General features: G+C 41.8%; 1 protein-coding gene across 1 annotated transcript in view; it reads left to right on the forward strand.

Annotated features, from left to right (window-relative positions):
• Nucleotides 1–20232, forward strand: part of KIFAP3 (kinesin associated protein 3) — a 151416-nt gene that overhangs the window by 45959 nt on the left and 85225 nt on the right. The window contains exons 10-11 of the mRNA XM_089663321.1: nucleotides 3957–4119; nucleotides 7969–8069. Coding sequence (XP_089519447.1) covers nucleotides 3957–4119; nucleotides 7969–8069 — 264 coding nt within the window. The remainder of the gene's footprint in view (nucleotides 1–3956; nucleotides 4120–7968; nucleotides 8070–20232) is intronic.

The raw sequence follows: 20232 nt of genomic DNA on the forward strand, positions 1-20232 counted from the left end.
TCAGGAAAAAGTGGATGCAGAGCTGACATTACACTCTGCAGAACTCACTGAAGAGAGCTCTGAGAGCTGATCGGAGGGAGGATACACACCCCCTTCTACACAGCTCACAGGAACAGAGCCAAGGCTGTCAGTCTGCTGGAGGTCCCTCCCTGTCACCATTTTTCTTTTGATGTCAGGAAAATGTATCACAAGTGGTTCTTGCTGATCGCAAGTACTGAAACAGCAGACAGAAATGGCACTTAGTGCTCTTAATTGAGACAAGTACACACTTTAGACGGATATGCTTTCATATGCGTTCATATTTCATGTCTGAGGTTTACAACCACTGTAATCATTTAATTAGGGGGGCAGGGGCTATATTATACCAAGACAGATTACCAAGCCAAGTCAATACTGAAATTCCCAAAGAAAATAATTGATGCCTCCCCAATGTAGTCTATAACTTTGATGCAAAAGGAAAATACCTGACATATTATCAGTGAGGTTTCACAAAATGGATCATATCAAGAAAGAGTGGAAAATAAGGAGTCAAACCTAAATGTAGGGAAGCCTTCATAAAAAAAAAGTTAAGAAATTTGGTTCCATGTGCAATCCTACTACCCATAAGAAGGTTGAGTCTTATCCCTCCTCAGGACATAACCACAAATCCTAAAGGCTTCATATCAAAATTTGGATGGTTCCCCTTCTTACTAAAGCTGGCTATACACCATTACATTTCTTTTTTTTAACAAAAAAACCCCACACATTTCTCTATCCATACAAAGGGGGTGAATGGAAGAATCCCCCCTGCAGAGGCACCCACCGTAGTCAGAATACACTTACCAGTGCTTCTGGTTGACTGGCTGCAGCTGCTGATAAAGAAAGATTTTACATGTCCCTTCAACAGAAGTCATTCGATTTCTTTCAAGTGAGGACTGCCACAAACTGATTTACATTTTCACCAGTGTATGGCCAGGTTAAGTCACCGCTCTCTATAGTGACCACTGTGCACTTTTCTGCAGTACCAACACCCAATAAGCAGACTATGCTACCAACGTGCTAATAGCTACTGGTGGTCAGTGGTGACTTTTTATACCCCTAATAGCAACCCCTTTTCTGCTGGTGATCATTGGTGGTTTTATGCCACAAAATACAGTAAAAGCCTCTTTCATGTTGTTTTTCAGAAATCCCCTCTTTGTGGTACAAGCTATGCTTTCTGAAACACGTTAATGAGGGGAAGTCCCTGGGCAGGGACAACATGGATGCATTTCTTTTTACTGACAGCTAAATACAGAGATTTGTAAAATGTATATTTTGGTGTGTGACTCCTTTTGATCAACAACAAACCTTTTAAAGTTATCCTAAAGGCTGAAGGTTTTTTTGCAATCCTTGCATGAAGGTATAAAGCTTCACTATGCAGCTCCCCTTCCCCCCCAATACTTATCTGAGCCCAATCCCAATCCAACGATGTGCACAAGAGCTGCTGCTGTCCCGGCTCCCTGCCTGCTCATTGGCTCAGAGACAGCAGCAGAAGCTATTGGCTTCTGCAGCTGTAAATCACAGCCAGTGTGGAGGGAGTGGGGGGGCAGGGCAAAGTCCCGCTGTCTGTGTCTGTGGACATAGTCAGCGGGGCTCAGCAGTGAGTCTGCACAAGTAAACCCCTTAGCAAGCGGCTTGCTAGGTGGGATACTGAAAGCGGGGTGGAGCTAGGAACACGACAGGGGACCTGACAAGAAGAGGATCGGGGCTGCTCCATGTAAGTATGACATGTTTGTTGTGTGTGTTTTTTTTTTTTTTTTACTTTTAAAGAAGCCTTCATCATCAATTTAAGCACACAGCTAGCGGTATATATTTCAATTGTCAACACCATTGTATTTTGATTGGAGATTGCAGATAATGGCCTACTGGACAAAATTTTAGAAACCTAAAACAATATACATTTGACGTTCACTCTGTGGGTTTTATTTAAGATATAGCTTGTGCTTTATTTTCTGGTGATTTACTGAAGTACTAATGAGTTATAATTCGGAAACCGTTTTTGGTTGAAATGTGACTTGTTGGAACTGCTCTTCTTCCAGTACTCTTTTTCTAGTAGAAAAGTTATCATAGCAAATGTTTTATGGTACCCTTAGTGACCTCTGTATGGCATCTGGCAGTGTCAACTGTGACAATACTGTTTTGTTTTCCCAACATAAAATTTGCCTAATCCAAGGACAAGTAGCAGTATTGTGATCTGTTTTTTTTTCTTCAGGAAAACAGGGAAGGGGAGGGGAGGGGGGATTGAAAGCAGTGCAGGAAATGTAACCCGTATTTTCAAGCTAACTACTCTGGCCTCAGTGGAGTTGTACTAGCAATAATAATAGCCATCACAAAAAACAAAACAAAAAAAAACCAAGATGTATGCAGCATTGATCCAATGCTGCATCTGTTCCCCGCTGGCTCTTGTTTTAACTAAGCAATCAAAGACCGCTAATTGCTCAGTTTTTCCCTTCCAGTCTGAGCAGTGAGCCATAACTGTCAGTCACTGTCTTTCTGTCCAGCCCCCCCCAGCGCTCACTGGAGCACTGGGCTGAGGAGGGGAGTGAGTGACAGGCTCAGTCTCCTCGCAGCACAGCTTCAAAAGTGGTGTAAACCTTTGAAATGAAAAATGAATATAGCATATCCTTCTATAATGTGTACTTGTCTCAATCCAAAGCACAGAGTATCATTTCTCTCTGCTGTCTCCTTCCTCTGCTATCTTCATAAGTCACTTCTGATAGGTAATCTCTACACCAGGCAATCTCGTGAGATGGCCCTGGCCCCTCCAGCACACAGCAGGTGATTGACAGCTTCAGCTGTTTGTTTCCCTATGAGAGTGCATAGAGGTGGGTGTGTCAGCTCCCCCCTCTCAGTTCTCAGGTTACACTGGGCTCTCTTCACTATGCTGTACAGTGTGTGATGTCTGATCCCTGCCTTCTGGAGCTAAGAAAAAGCCTTTGGATATGTGATTTTTAGAAGGTTGTAGAAAAGAGAATTCTGTAGATAAACAGGTACAACTTATGTAGGGAGATTCATTTCATCTCTGTGTATCACAAGAGGCTAGTTATGGTATGTGTAGGGGTTTACAACCACTTTAAACTCTTGATTTTTTGCAGAACTACAGATCTCAGCTGTTTGTCAGTTTTAGTTAGCAAGATCCTCTTTAAACCCAAGAACAGACATTCAGAATATTGCAGCTTACCAATCCTTATTGGTGGTTACATTACAGTTGTTTAAAGGCTCAAATATTTTTTACCTTCATGAATCCTATGCATGAAAGTAAAAAATCTTCTGTGTGCAGCAGTGCTCTCAGCCCCCCCCCCCCCAAACTTACCTGAGCCCACCCTCCATCCAGCGATGGGCACGAGAGCCTTGGCTCTCCCTTCTCATTTGTTCAGACAGCAGCGGAAGCAATTGATTCCCACTACTGTCAATTTCAGCCAGTAAGCCAATGAGGAGAGAGCAGGGGCAGGGCGCAGCTGCACTCCATGTGTGAATGGACACAGAGCAGCGACTCGGGAGCGAGCCTGCTTGGGTTAAACAAATAATGTTTATGGCACACAGAAAGTAATGACTTTGTGACTTCACAGGAATTCAGGGTCAAGGGCAACTTTTCCACATCCTAATGATACAGTACTTGACTAACTTATTTTTTTATCTCGTACAAAGATTCTCACCCTCAGGCCCCATAGCAGCTGTTGTCAGCTGCTATAGCTCTAGTTACATCACTGATCACATAGGATCAGTATCCTTCTATCTGGTTTCCTTCTCAGGTTATGTGTGATAAATTGAGCTGTATGGAGCAAATATTTTCCAATTGGCACTAGCAGGCTGAAAGATTTAAAGTGCAAATATGAACTGGTTAATGCGTATTGGCAGTTCATTTTGCTTTTTTAGTAAGGTCCATCTAATAAGTTAAGGTTTTTTTTTAACATTTCTTTCTTTTTTTCTTTTCTTAGGCTGAAATGGATATTATTGAAAAACTATCAAAAATGGTGCCGTGTGAACATGAAGATTTGTTAAACATAACATTACGACTGCTTCTGAACTTATCCTTTGACACTGGCCTGAGAAATAAGATGGTGCAGGCTGGACTCCTTCCCAAACTTACTGTTCTTTTAGGTATGGTTTTTTAATGTGTTTTTTTTTTTTTCCAATAAGTATGTATTTAATTTTCCATTAAAAAAATGGCAACATAAGATTTCCCCATTTTAAAAAAATTCATTGTACGGATGCAAGTAACAAGCATACAGTATATGATGTCACAGGTCATTGCCAAATACAGAATTATCAGTCATTCAGTACAGCATGTATAGGGAAATAGGAAATCTAGACTAATCATAGTGGTATCATAGTGCACAGCTGGTAGTGTACCAACGTATCCATGGGTGCCATAATTCTACTTTTTGTGAATATTTCTTACCCTGCTAGAGGCTAACATTAATTCATAAGAACAATGCGTTTAAACAATATTAATAATTTCAGAGAACCAAGGAAACAGGTCAGATTTCCAACAATGTGATCTCCATCTCACTGCTAGAAGGATATGGGTTACAATAGTTTTGAAGGGGTAAGGAATAGTATCAATTGCAAAGTTCAATATTGCTAAACCTGGAGATACTGGAATTGAAAGTGCCGTCACTTCTGAGAGAAAATGACAAATTTTTTTCTAAAAGCTAGTCAGGCTTTTGCACGACCAAAAGATATGAAATATACCTGACTGGCCACATCCTGACTGGTGTTAATATTGTATTTAGAGATACAAAAAAGGTGGTAAATACCACCTAAGTGTGATTTTCTGTGAAAATACCCAGAGAGTAGCACCCACGGTAGCATTATAGTTGCCCTAAGAGCTACGGACCATTGAGAGCCATGTACTGAGAGCCTAACTCTCTTTCCCTCTTGTTGAAAGCAAGTATTTTAATCAAAGTAGCTTTATCTCGGAGTAAATTATAAAACAAAGTAATGCCTTTCAGGTAACATGCTCATTAGTGTAATATTGCTGTGCTTTCCAATGTAATATGGCTGCAATGTTTCGGTTACTTTTGATACATTATGATACCTAGATAAATCTGTATTCCGAATCGGGTAAATGATATTCCCTTAGGAGATCAATAACAGATTTGAGATTGCTTATTACATAAAGGTCACTGACATATTGAATGGCATTGGAAACCCAGAGGTGTAATGGTGTGTCTGGGATAAAAGAAGAAATAAAATTGGGTATAAGAAAAGAGATGAGTCTCTCTCCTAAAAGAGATAATATTTTCAGGGTCTGCCAGGCTCTCACCGAGGCCTGTATGGTTGAGGAGAGATGGGGAGGCATTTGAGTTTTCTCTGTTCAACTGAGCAACCGTGTACAGTATACAGGTCTTATCCAAGGATGGATTAAACATCTCTCTATCTTACCCAAAGAGACATTGGATATTGTCAAAACCATTCTTTTTGGGATAACTATCTTGAAGTATAATATTCATGAATATCCAACTGGCCTATCCCACCAGCCAATCTAAGCTTAACTAGTCTATGATGTGAGCTCACTTTTTTCCTTTGCCATACAAAAACAATAGTTTGTAGCCATTGAAGATATGGTTTAGTTAAAGGAACATGTAAAGTCCTAAAAAAATTGCGAGAGTACTATCATTTCAAGAATAGGTAATCTTCCTGACCAAGAAAGCTTCATGTTTAGAAAACAAGGTTAATTCTCCCTGAACTTTGTTTACCAAAGGTAATGTATATAGTTTTCTTTATACAAGCATGTACTAGAGTTTTTCAGAGTGATAACTAAATGTGGTATTCCAGTGTCTGCACAGATATATGGGTATCAAGACTGCAAAAATATTTAGCATAGGCTTCTAGTCGTGATTCTAAGGTATAAGGCTTAGAATTACTTGAATTAATTACTACAGTAGGGGATAGTATTAAACAATTGTAAGGCATCATGTATGAAAGGGTTTTTTTCTTATATAAACACTGGCAGGATTCGGTTCCCATTGGATCCAAGAGACCACTCTCTGCGAGGAGAAAGATTTTCACGCACACACCAAGCCTTGCAGACAGTGATCTAAAACTTTATTCATAGACTCTTTTTCTTATATTGTAACAATTACAAAGAAAACCATACAATAGGATTTCGCTGGATACTTGTCAAGGCTGTGAACATGAGCAATCTAGATTCTCTCAGACCTTGAAATCAGTTACAAGTAACCAACAGTTATTTTCCCATGGGACAGAAGTAATTGACTTTTAACTATATCATGGCAGAAACAGGTGCTGTTAGTACAAAGAAATAATTGGTTAGTTTTCATGCCTTGAGCAGAACTAGATTTAAAACAATACATGGGTGCAGGCCTTATAGCACATAACTGACACACAACTATATATTTAATTATCTAGACAAAATAGAATATAAGAAAAACACATTGCCCTTCAATGTACCTCAGCCAGTTAAGTACATGGGTGGGTTAACACGAGACTCGTGTAATCAGCAAAAAGGCTGATTTTATGTTTGCTTGTGTCGATTTGAAAGCCAGAAATTTTCTTGTGGTATCGAATATACTGTATGTGTTTGTTGTGTGGGTTTTTGTTTTTTTATTTATCCCTTAAAATGGTAAGTTCAAAAAACAAATTTCTCTTTGAATTAGTTGTTTGTTGGTCTACTTGATTTTGATTTGATGTTTTTTTTATTCCATGTGTTTTGTTTTGTGCAGTGGACTTGGGATAATGTATTCTTCTTCTTTCTTTTTTTTCTTTTTCATTCTGGTCACCCCTAGTTAGCTGCTTAATACAAATATGATCTATATGACCCAAAGCTGTAACTATATATATATATATATATATATATATATATATATAAGGGCAGGGCTTGACAAATCCCAGGAGCCAGGTGGCCAGTGCGCCATATAAATTACAGCTGGCGCCTGAACTTTTGAGTTTTTTTAGTTGTCATTGGTGGAGCTGTCTCCTATAAAAAGAAATCCTACTGGCTCCTGAATTGCATATAAATTGTCCACCCCTGTGTTAGGCTATTCACACAACAGGAGCAGGAAAATGGATCTTAATTAGCAACAATTTACAAAAGAAGCATTTTTTCCTCCTTTTCTTGTTTATCAATTTATAACAGACATTTATATAGTGCCAACATTTTATGCAGTTCTTTATATACTTACATTCACATCCGTCCCTGTCTTCGAGGACCTTACAATCTGAGTTCTCTATCTAAGATCTCTATCTCACATGCATGATACAACATATCTAGGAGCCAATTATTCCACCAGAAGGTCTTTGGTGTTTGGAAGAGAGAGCAAGAACCCCAGTACAGCAAGGTAGAAGTGCTAACCACCAAGCCACTGTGCTGGCCCATCTATTGGTAGCTATTTCAGATTGCATTACACCTAAAATAAGCATGATTATTTGGATTTCTAATGTTGCTGAAGCAGCTACTAAAGTAAACTAAACTTAAAATACTTTAACGAATCAACCTCATAATGTAGCTTTTATTCTCAAATAAGCCAAAATAGATTTGTAAGAAACATAAAACGGCAGTTGAAACTAACCCCCCCCCCAGTGTGTCCTTGTTGTGTATAATGATGGAAGGAGCACCTCAGAAAACTGGTGTAATAACATGAATTGTTGTTTCATGTCTGCTAGTCTTACACCACCAGGCAGAGACCAGAGAAAATTCCAATTTCACTGAAAATTATTGTTTGTACCAAGGTTTCAGTTCATCTTTTGTCTGCAAAGAATATCAGATTCCAGTCTTAAAAGTTTTTTTCCAAATACATTTAAAACACATTTTACAACAACAAAGGGCCTAGCAAGTTGGAGGATAGATTCACACTGTTGCATAGTGCATAAACACTACCCTGTGCACAAAGTTACTTGTCTATTTGCCTGTGTAAATGAAGCCTAATAGTTTCAGTTCTATCCATCCAAATAAAAACTGTAGTTCATTTTATTATGTTGTTGTAGAGAATGAAAACTACAAGCAAATTGTCATGTGTATTCTCTACCATATAAGTATGGATGATCGTTGTAAATCCATGTTTGCCTACACAGATTGTATTCCCCAGGTATGTATAAATCTTTCTGGTCTATGTATTTTGCTTATCAAAAAAAAAAGGCAGTTTAAAATACTCAATGAGCTAGTAGTTGCATTCGCAGTGCTGTAACTGCATTATATGCGTCTCACAGGAAAACGTGTGTTTTACAGCTCTGTTCACAGAATTTAAGGTAAAATATGTTATCTCAAAATATCTTACATTATACATTACAGTTTGTGCTGAAGACTGTGCTGGACTGATTGGATCAGTCACTAGTCATAGGTGGGTGGTTGCGTGGGTGTGTAGGGAGTTGTCCCTCCAGTCAGTTGCGCCCAGTGGTGGCGGATACTAGCAGTAAACCCTCTTAGGGTTTTGGCTGCTGCCTTTCTGGTACGGCCTTGAGGTTTTTTCCACACGTATACTTGGTATAAAAGAAAAGGAGCGCCCAATGTCCAAATCATCTACCCGATTGTTCAAATTGTCTACCATCAAAAGTGCATTCTTTTGGACATCTAGCACTCCTTCTCTTCTGTTATTCCAATTGTACATCACAGGATACACAAGTGTTCCCAAAGAAGACGGCTTCCCCAAGAAGCGGAAGTTCCCGGCTTTGGACCCTGCGGTGTCTGATTCGAATAAAATGCATTTCCAGTGGATAATGTTATGGTAATGTATGCACACTTCATTACATCGAAGAGCAGTCCCGTTTGCTGTTCTGAACCAGTTGCGTTTCAGGAGGCTGTTATGTCCATGTTTCACGGTTACTATTTCAACCTTTTCAGTGTGCCCAAGCCAAATGGCTATGTGATGCTCATTCTGGACCTCAAGCGCTTGAGCAAGTTTCTGTATATTCAAAAGTTTTGAATGGCATGTGTGCAGTCCGTTTCCCCCCCCCCCCCTTCAGGGGGACTTCCTGGCCTTGGTGGACATCAAGGATGCTTACCTAATACATCCACATTTTTCCACCTTATCACTGCTTTTTGAGTTATATATATATAAGCACCAAATCAGCTGCAGGGGCAGTGGCTGAAGCATGGAATCCATTGGACTCTGCAGCTTATTTGGGGCTTATATGGTTATTAAGGAGCTTGTGCAGTGTGCACTCCTGTTTTGTCTGGACAGCGATTATTATCCCGGGTGGAGTGATGCCCCTCTATATATTTGTGTCTTCCTCCAGTGGTGTGCTGCAGACTGGACCTGGCTGACCCTTTCTTTCCTCTCTCCTGGTGAACGCATGCCAGTGCTTCTGTACATACATACCAGCTCACAAGCGGTCTTATGATGAAGGTCATTACGTAAAATGCGTAGATTATATAGTATTCAGCTCCTATGAGCGTTATACTAATATACTTCAACTCAATATAGGGATGACTTTGTAATTATTTTTGTTATCAATATTATACAGGATTTATATAGCGCCAACAGTTTACGCAGAGCTTTACAACATAAGTTCAGACAGTACAATTTAATACAGGAGGGATCAGAGGGCCCTGCGCATTACAGCTTGCAATCTAAGAGGGAAGGTCAAGAGATACAAAAGGTAATAACTGTTGGGGATGGGCCTCTCTGAAGAGATCAGTTTTCAGGGATCGTCTAAAAGTGGACAGAGTAGGAGATGGTCAGACACATTGGGTAGGGAGTTTCAGAGAATGGAAGCGGCTCTGAAGAAGTCCTGGAGGCTAGCATGGGAGGAGGTGACAAGGGAGCTAGAGAGCAGAAGGTCTTGGAAAGAATGCTTTGGTTGGTATTTTGAGACAAGGTTAGTGATGTAGCTGGGGGCTGAGTTGTGGATGGCTTTGAAAGTTGTTGTAAGTATCTTGAATTTAATTTGTTGGGTGAGCAGAATCCAGTGGAGGGATTGGCAGAGAGGGGTAGCAGACACTGAATGGTTGCTAAGGTGGATGAGCCAGGGAGCAGGATTTACAATGGACTGAAAGGGGGATAGCCTATGTAAAAGTAAGCCAGTAGGAGGGAGTTGCAGTAGTCAAGGTGGGAGATAACCAAGGAGTGAGCTAGAAGCTTTGTGGTATCCATTGGTTAGCAAGAGGTGTATCTTGGAGATGTTGCGGAGGTTGAGGCAGCAAGCTTTGGACAGTGATTTGATGTGGGGCAGAAAGGATAGTTCAGAGTCCAGGATTGCACCTAGAATCTTGGCACGCGAGGACGGCTTGATAGTAGAGTCATTGATTTTGACAGAGAAGTCAGGGGAAGAGGCACGTAGGGGAGGAAATATGAGCTTGGTTTTGGATAGATTGATTTTCAAGAAGTGGCGTGACATCCAGGCTGATATGTCTGTTAGTAGATTATTATTATTATTATTATACAGGATTTATATAGCGCCAACAGTTTGCGCAGCGCTTTACAATATAAGGGAGACAGTACAATTACAATACATTTCAGTACAGAAGGAATAGGAGGGCCCTGCTCGTGGAGCTTACAATCTAAAGGAAGGGGGAGGTGATACAAAAGGTGATAACTGCGGGGGATGATCTGGCGGAGGTGATTCAAGTACAGTTCTTTGGCGGAGGTGGGGTAGGCTTCCCTGAAGAAGTAAGTTTTCAAAGATCGCCTAAAGGCAGACAGGGTGGGGGCTGTGGTAGGGAGTTCCAGAGGATGGGAGAGGCTCTGGAGGCGAGCGTGGGAGGAGGTGATTAGGGAGCTAGAGAGGAGGATATCATGGGAGGAGCGGAGAGGGCGATTTGGGTGGTATCTGTGGATGAGGTTGGTGATGTAGCTAGGGGCAGTGTTGTGGATGGCTTTGTAAGCTGTGGTTAGTATTTTGAATTTTATACGTTGGGTTAGTGGAAGCCAGTGGAGGGATTGGCAGAGAGGGGCAGCAGTCGTTGATCGGTTGGTAAGGTGTATGAGTCTAGCAGCAGCATTCATAATAGACTGAAGGGGGGATAGCCTGTGTAACGGTAGACCAGTGAGGAGGGAGTTGCAGTAATCGAGGCAGGATATAACCAAGGCGTGGATAAGTTGTTGTCATTGGTCAGAAAGGGGCGGATTTTGGAAATGTTCTGGAGGTTGAGGCGGCAGGATTTAGCCAGTGATTGGATGTGGGGCCAGAAGGAGAGGTCAGAGTCGTAGAGGTAGATTAGATTAGTGATGTGTGAGGAAACTGATGGACCAGGCTGCGGGGTAGAGAGTAATGCAGACCATAAACGGGTCAAAAATCGGCCGATTTTTCTGCCGAAAAAAAAAAAATCGGCCGATTTTCGCACCGTTATTGGGTTAATTGGTCGCCCATTTTTCAGGGTTTTGGCACATTTTTTTTAACGGTGAAGTTGGAAAAAAATCGGCCGATTTTGCTGATCGGCCGATTTTCCCGACAATGATGGGCAAATTGGCCGATCGGTTTACCCATAAAAAATCTGCGCATGAGCCGTGACCTACAAGAAGAAGAAAAAGAACAATAAGAATTCCAGTCCGCTATTATATTTGACATGAAAAAGTCTTGCGGTTTCAACAATGTATCTATTTGTATCCGAATAAAAACATCTGTATCCGAAATGGATACAAATAGATACATTGTTGCAACCGGAAGACTTTTTCATGTCAAATATAATAGCGGAGCTCTCTGCAAGGGACAGAAGTAATTAAATGCCGGCCGTAGACAGGACGAAAATCGGCCGATTTTTTTCTTTTTACCGTTGGTGGTAACGTCGGCCTATTGAACAACCGATTTTTCGTTTGTTTTTTTTAAAAAATAGATAGTTTTCGACCCGTCTATGGCCTGCAATAGATTTGGGTGTCATCAGCATAGAAATGGTATTGAAAGCCATGGGAGGCAATCAGCTGACCCAGGGAGGTGGTGTAGATTAAGAATAGGAGGGGTCCAAGAACAGAACCTTGGGGAACCCCAACAGAGAAAGGAAGAGGAGAAGAAGTAGAATTGTAAGTGACACTGAAGGTGTGATGGATAGGTATGATGAGAACCAGTAAAGGATACAGTCGCAAAGACCAAAGGAGTAGAGTTTTTCGAGGAGGAGGGAGAGGGCCACTGTGTCAAAGGCAGCAGAGAGGTCCAAGAGTAGGAGTACAGAATAGTGTCCATTGGTTTTAGCAGTTGTAGATCGTTTGTGAGTTTAAGTAGAGCAGTTTCCATGGAGTGTTGAAGGCGAAATCTGGACTGAAGGGGAACAAGAAGGTTGTTCTCAGTGAGATGATCACTCAGTTGGTTGTAGAGCAGGCGTTCAAGGAGTTTGGAGGAAAAGGGGAGTAAGGAGATGGGTCATTGGTTGTTAAGATTGGTAGGGTCTAGTGAGGGCTTTTTAAGTATGGGGGTGACTAGTGCATGTTTTAGAGAGTTAGGGAAGATGCTGTAAAAGAGGTAGTGATGGAAGGTGGGAGTTAGAGTGTGTAGGATAGAGCCATAGGGTGACGGTAGCATTTGCAACTGAACAGGGTCCAGAGAGCAGGTGGTTAGGTGGGCATTAGAAAAAAGTTTAGCAACCTCGTTTATAGTAGTGGGGTTGAATGTGGGAAGTAGTGATTATATCTGTGGACATGGAGTGTTAATTGGAGGAGGTATCTGCGCATCGATGATCTCCTCACGAATTATATCAATCTTCTTTTTGAAGTGATTGGCGATCTGGGCAGTGAGTGAGTTAGTGGGTGGATGCAGTGGAGGATGAAGAAGAGAGTTGAAGGTAGAAAAGAGTTGACTGTGATTGGATGAGAAGGTGCTAATAAGAATAATGAAATAGGCCTGCTTGGCAGTGAGGCAGAAATAGTATTTCTGGAAGACAGGTTTATATAGGTTGAAGTCTTCCTGAGACTTAATATTACGCCACAGATGCTCAAGAGTTTAGCTACATTTTTTGAGACTTCTGGTGTCATCTGTTTGCCAAGCGAGGGGGAGGGGCGAGCTTCTCTAGGGAGGATGACGGTGAGGTGTTTTAGACCGAAGTGGCTAGATTGGGGCAGGACAGGGATGAGATTTTGTCATGCAGGTGGTCAGGAGCAGAGAAGGGTTGAGGTGGCGAAGATTCCTATGGGTAACTGATAGGTGGTTGAAGGGAGAGGAGGTGGAAGACAGGGAGAGAGTGAAACTAATAAGGTGGTGATCAGGGAGCGGGAGAGGATTGTTGGAGGGGTTGCATGGTGTGCATAGATAGGAGAATACAAGGTGAAGGTTGTTGCCATCGCAGTGAGTAGAAGCTTGTATCCATTGCTTCAGGTCAAAAGAGGAGGATAGACTAAGCAGCTTAGAAGTAGCAGGAGTTTTGACATTAACAGGAATGTTAAAGTCACCGAGAATGATTGTAGGGATTTCAGAAGAGAGAAAGTAGGGTAGCCAGGCAGAGAAGTCATCAAGAAAGGTTCATACTGGGTCCAGGGGGCTGGTAGATCACAGCAGTTCTTAGAGAAATGGGAGAAAATAGACGAATACAGTGTGCCTCAAAAGAGGAGAACATAAGAGAGGGTGGTGGATGAAGTACTTGATAGGTGCTCTGTGGGGCTAGGAGGAATCCTACTCGACCTCCCTTCCGTCTACAGGGTCTGAGGGAGTGAGTCCAGAGAAGGCCACCATGGGAGAGGGAATCAGTGTGATTCATGAAGGCAGGTTTTGGTAATGTCAAGAAGGTTAACCCTTTCACTTCCAGAGCCGTTTTTGCATTTTTTGCACACGTTTAAAAAATAATTTTGGGCCTGAAGATTACACAAAAACCCCAAACATTATATATGTTCTGAAAGCAAACACCCTAGAGAATAAAATGGAGGTAGTTCCTATTTTTTATGTCACACAATATTATTGCAAAGGTCTAGGAAACAAGAAAAATTTCAGTAAAAATCACACCAAAGTGAATTTTAGGGCAAACAAACGCAAAAAATTACCCAGATTTTTGGTAAAATATAAAATTTATAGTAAATAGATACCCAACATGTCAAACTTTAAATTTGTGTGCGTCTATGAAATGGCAACAAAAGTCAGTAACCTATTTTTCTATAGATGACGCTTCAAAAGCTCCTATAGTTCTTCAGTTTAGCACTATGGAGGGGGTCTGATGCTAGAATTATTGCTCTCACTCCGGCGTGTGCGGCGATATGTAACATGTGTATCGCAATCAACGTTTTCATGCGTAGGCGCCCCGACGTGTATGTTTGTATGTGTGGGGGAGCCTCAAAATGTTTTGTGGAGGGGGTGTTCTTTTTTTTTTGCAAACATTTTTTTTTTACTTAACTTTTGCTTTCTTCACATAGGGGACACAGGTAACAGGTTCTCTTTATTCTCCTCTGTGATCCATTAGATGTATTGCAATGCAAACTGAATTGCAATACGTTTCTCCCTGGCTATTCTAGCCAGGAAAGTGACAGCCATGACCCGGAAGTGACGTCATGGATGTTGCCTTCCAGGTCACACAAAGAAGAGGAAGGGAGCAGACGTTCATCCGCTCTCCTCTTTCCCCTCTACCCATTGGCACCTGCCATGGCTCTCCCCGGGCCCGCAGATGGGCAAGCAGAGCCCAGTTACATGGCAGGAGGGGGCACCGGAACCGGGGGCTATGCAAGCAATCGGCAGCAGCGGGCATTTCAGAGGGCGAAGAAAAAGGCTTTTGGGAAGAAGGGGAATGGAGACTAAGTTCTGTGGATTGCGGCTGCTGCCAGAGGGATTTATGTGATGGGCACAGGTAAATTATGAAGGCCCCGGGTTTGAGGATATATTGCCAGAGGTTAGGAGAAGCAGAAGAGTGAGGTAGGCAATATGGGAGTGCGATTTATATGAGAGGACATGCTTTAGTGTCCTGGAGGTTTTGTTAGCGTGTGGATTTAGAATTAGCAATTTGTTATTTACAGATATGGTGCGCTGATTGCCCATCCATGTCATTTTTGCAAAAATTAAGCATCCTAGACATTGCTCTCCACTGTATGGATGTGGCTGTTTGATGTGAGTCTGTCACGTACCTGATTGGAGACTGCAATGACTAAGTCGGCCGCACTTGTGTCACTAGCCCTGACCCCACTGGAAGTGGAACAGAGGGTGTCTAGGGACCAGGGGGACAAGAGCGCCAGCAGATGTTTTTTGCAGCTCTTGCAGTTGGAGACTTTGGAAGACTGATGAGTCTCTATTTCAGAGCAGATCAAGACACCCCTGCTAGTTCTTTCACCCTGCCTTTCCCAGAGTCGTCGGTCGATTTGAATGGCTAGGTATATCAGGTCCTCTAGCCTGGTTGGTACCCCAAATCGAGCATGCTCATCTTTCTAGATGTTAGAGAGGCCAAGGCGAAACTGATGGCGGAGAGCAGACTCGTTCCATTGAGTGTCAGAACTCCATATATGGAACTCAGTGACATATTCCTCTATAGGCCTTTGGCCATGCTGTAGCTTGCTAAGCATAGATTCCGCAGTCTGATGACGGAAGGGATCAGCGTAAAGTTGTGACATTGCTGAGAAAAAAGAGTCCGTAGAAGTCAGAGCCGGATCATGTTGCTCATGAAGGTGGTGTGCCCAGGCTTGGGGTTCATTCTGAAGGAGTGAAATAATGAATCTCACTTTGGTGCTTTGTGATGCAAAGGTTCTTGGTAGCAGAGAAAAATATAGCTCACAGGAGTTACGAAAGGTTTGAAACTTCCTGCGGTCTCCCATGAAATACTCAGGTATTGGCACCGGGGTTCCAGTAGAGAAGTTCCATGAACCATGCTGAGCTCTGTCTGGGTAGTTATGTCTGAGACTGCAGAGGGACCCATGGCTGTTGAGACATCTGACTTGGTTGGTAGTTGGTTTTCCATGTGCTCAAGGTTTCTTTGCAAACTCTGCACCATGTAAGACAAGAGATTGATTGACAGATGTCCCCCATTGCAGAGGCCTCCCTTTCAGACTCCATCATTGGCTGACTGGTACTGTCACATACCTGATTGGAGACTGAAATGACAAGGTCGGCCTCACTTGTGTCACTAGCCCTGACCCCACTGGAAGTGGAACAGAGGGTGTCTAGGGACCAGGGGGACAAGAGCGCCAGCAGATGTTGTTTGCAGCTTTTGCAGTTGGAGACTTTGGAAGACTGATGAACCTCCGATTCAGGCACAGTAGTAGTATGCAGAGCTGGTATGGTAGATCGCCAGGTGTGCACCAGAGCAAGGCAGGAAGCTAGGATGGAGACCGGAGCAATGTCATAGGAATAGCCGGTGTCATCAACGGGTGGACAGCGAGGTAGCAAAACATAAGCAAGCCAAAGTCAGGAACAGAGCCGAAGTCAGGAACAAGTATCAAGCAGAAGAGTAATCAGAGTCAGGTCAGGAACAAGCCGGGTCAGCAACAAGGAAATCACACAGGACCGAGCAGGAAACGGAACAGCTGAAGACCAGTCAGCACTCGGCACAGGCAGAGGCACCTTTTAAATAGTCCATCTGGTGCCAATCTTCACCGTGCGCCAGCCGTCTCACGGGAATTCCCTTATAGAGTCTTTCTCGTGGCCATGTCTTTGATTCGCCAATTTGATTTGGAAGGGGTAGCTGCATCTCAATCCACTATTGCTAGGTGGATTTGGCAGCTCTTTAAGCAGATATATGATCTGAAGTGGAATGTCGATCACCCTTTTGCTTGAGGGCTCATTCCATCTGAAGTGTTTGTGCTTCTTGGGTTTTTCAGCATCAGACCTCAGTTTCCTAGGTTGGGGGGGAGGGGTTTAACTATTTACCAAACTTGTCATAATTTACCAATTCTTATAATTCTTGTGTATATATTGCAGTCACATATTGGGCCAGAATATTTGTGCACTTTGACTGAAAATGTAATGTTCTCCAAATGCCTGCAACCTGCAAAACCATTGAAACAGTTGGTTTTAGTAATGCCTTTTTTGTAAGCTGTTTGACTGATCTTTAGTTTTGTATTCCTAAAATAGATTGATATTTTTGCTTTGCTTTCCTTAGTTGATTTACTTTGTGTAGAACTTCAAGCTGTACTTCCCATTCATATTGCATGCATGGACTATGCCAGTATAACTTGGTAAAGATGTTTAGGATTGGGACTAGTAAAGAAGTGTCTGAGCAAAGGGGACACTTTGAAGGTCTCTGATTACTGGGTAAAACCTGATTCAAGTGCCGGACAGTCTAGACTGAAAGATTTTTGGACAGCACTAATGGTATCTGATACTCAGTATGGGACTGGCTATTGCTTACATCTGCAGAATTCCACAGGCCCCTTTTAATGTTGGATAGTACCTCTGAAATAATACATGATGTTAATACTTTCTGCCAGGTGCTTTTGATATAAAATATTTGATTACATTTTTTCATTAAATCCCTGCAGATGAGTCTGCAGATATTAGTAAAATTTATGAATGGTTTTAGATCCTGTTTTTGGTAAGAATTTGGTATTCCAGTACTAAGAGAATAAATATATTGCAGATAAAAATATAAATTCTATTCATCTTTATCACCACAGCTTTTATATAAATACAAAAATGTTGTAGTTGACATTTTCTACAAAGTGATACATCATTTAAAGAAAATCATATAATGTATGGTCCCATGTTTCTGGACTCATGGGACCAAAGGTTGCAAAAGAAGAAATAAAAGATTGTCCCTGGATGCATGTTCCAAAACATCAGTGATGGTTGATCTTAAAATTGGCTGGCAGTAGTATGTGGTCCATATATTCCACATGCAGAGATCAATGCTACTTTAGAGGGTCAAGGAAGGTTGCCGTTAAGTGAGTAGCAGGAATATCAGACATAGGTCATTAAGAGGGAAGTAGATGAGATACACAGCTTAATAGGATACCAAACCGGTAACAGGAACCTCTGATCAATTACTGAAAGTGGATGTGTACTATCTGCCCACAAATATTACCTACTAACCTAGATAGTAGGTGAAGTGGAAGAGTACCTCATAACAGTGATCCTTGGCTTTGAATACATTGGCCTCCTTTGTCAAATCAGCCCTACCCAGAGAATTGGATAGGATCAATTAAGGTGACCCAAGTAGACTACAGGGTTGACACGCTTGAGTTGGCAAAAGCTTCCTTAGAACACAGAAAAGCAAAATCAAGAGGTCTCCAGAAACCTAATTCCATTTTCTATCTGCAAATGAATTGCAGAAAACAGAAGCAGACAACACCAGGTTTGAGCATATCCCTAAAGCCAAAAGATGAGTAGATTTTTATATTATTTACAGTATGCTTAGAGATGCTATATATAAACTACTAGCTCTGAATTCATGCCAGACCAGATTTATAGGTCCTTTTGGTTTTTGAAATCCTCACAGGGGTAGGCCTCCAGATGTCCTGTGACATGCAATTCTTTATAAACTGAAGGAGGAGATTTTGTAAAAATTCTGTGAAAAGAGGCTCATTAGCATTTGTTGGAGCAGCTATTCCGCTTTTCAAAAGAACTTTAAAGTAAAGAATATTGATGCTTCTACTTGGTAATCTTTAAAGTGATTGTGCAGTCTCAGGTTTTTGTTTTTTTTTAAATAGCAAACATGGTATTGCACAGAGTGGCCCCAAACAACCTCTAGGCTCCTCCTCTTCTCAATGCACCCTCATAGGAAGCAGTGGGCTTGCTCCCTACCCAGGCTGTGTGCGTCTATTGACACACGCTGTGCGACTCGGAGCCAATGGCTCCCACTGCTGCCTGTCAGGTCCTGTGTGAAGATGGAGTGAGGAGAGAAGACTGCAGCCCTGCTCAGCGCTGGATGGATCCAGAAGTTAGGTAAGTGTTTTGAGGGGGGGCACAGCTATTACTAAAATGTTTTTTACCTTAATGTAAGGAATTCATTAACCTTCCCAGCGGTAATCCCGAGTGTGGCTCGGGGTTAATTTGCAGTACCAAAAGCAGTAGCCCTGAGTCACACTCGGGATTACTCTATAGTACTTCTCCTGCTATCCCCCTATCCTTACCTTGTCCTGCGATCACGCAATGTCCTCCCGCTGTGTCCTCTGGCCGATGGCGGCATCCGTCTCCCGGATTCCGTTCCCTGTGAGCATCAGTAAAAATATGACATATGCACAATACATTGTAATCTGTTAGGATTACATTACTGTATCAAACCATTTCACCTAAATTTTGTCCCTAGTGATTTGTCCTGTGCCCTGCCTGAACATTCATGGCATCTAAAAAGCATCCCTTTTAGGTCAAAAGCGGTTTTTGACCAGCTAGAAAACGGCGATAGTGAATTAGAATTAGAAAGTCGTCATCAGACACTGAAAACGATTCTGCGACTGAGCTCAGTGATGTGCGAACTTGGTGCTCTGTTTCAAATTTCAGTGTTTTTGGTTTGATTACATTATTTAATTAAATTCATTATTATTATATTATTATTTTTTAGAATTATTTATTATATTATAATTTATGATTTTGTGTTTCAAACTTTATCATACCTGGGATGTTTACTAGACTCTTGTTTGGACAGATTTAAGTGAGTTATTCCTAAGAATTACAGGCCTACAATATAAAACAAGAAATTTCCATGTACCCCTTTGACATTCAAAAATATTGATTAGTTAGACTGCCAGGAAGGTAAAGGTAAAAAAAGTTTTCATATTAGAAGCACTTTGCATGTGATCATTAGAACGAACAGCCAACTCATTAAAGGATATGTTCACCTTTTAGACAAAAATAATAAAGACACTTTTTTTTGCAGATAAAAAATATGCATTTATTATTTTTGTCTACAGGGGCCTGGAAAGCTCCTGCAGACCTGTCAGAATATCGGCTTGCCATACGGCATGTATGAGCAAGCAGATATTCTGACAGGAAGCTAAGACTGTCGGGACTTGCAGTTCATTCATTCACAGAGGTCCGTGAATGAATGATGCGGCTGTGTGGGCGGAGCTCCTCACAGCCGCGCTGTTTTCAAATTTGACAGTACGGGGAGAAGTCTCCTCGTACTATCTATCTGTCAGAGGGAAGGGGGAGGGGGCATGTAACATGCTCCAAAAGGTGAAATTATCCTTTAATCTCCAACACTACCAGCTTTCTTAGGGTGGACCCTCTTCTTTTTGGAGATGGGCAGTTTACCAAAAATTCACTAATTATCACCAAAACATTTCAGATCCTGTTGTTCTCCCTAGGTATCAGTGATCTGTAAATTTATTCTTGAGTCTATTTTGCCTGCCTTTGTTATGCCCACATCAACTACTCACATTGCTACTCATGTTAGCCTTTACCACCTACTAAAATTTGAATCTGCTGTATGAGATACTGAGATAAAACGTGTCTCAGGCACCTTTTTTATGAAAAAAACCCCTC

Source organism: Staurois parvus, unplaced genomic scaffold (assembly GCF_062004578.1).
Source record: "Staurois parvus isolate SC_StPar_1 unplaced genomic scaffold, SC_StPar_1.0 ptg001660l, whole genome shotgun sequence".
NCBI lineage: Eukaryota > Metazoa > Chordata > Amphibia > Anura > Ranidae > Staurois > Staurois parvus.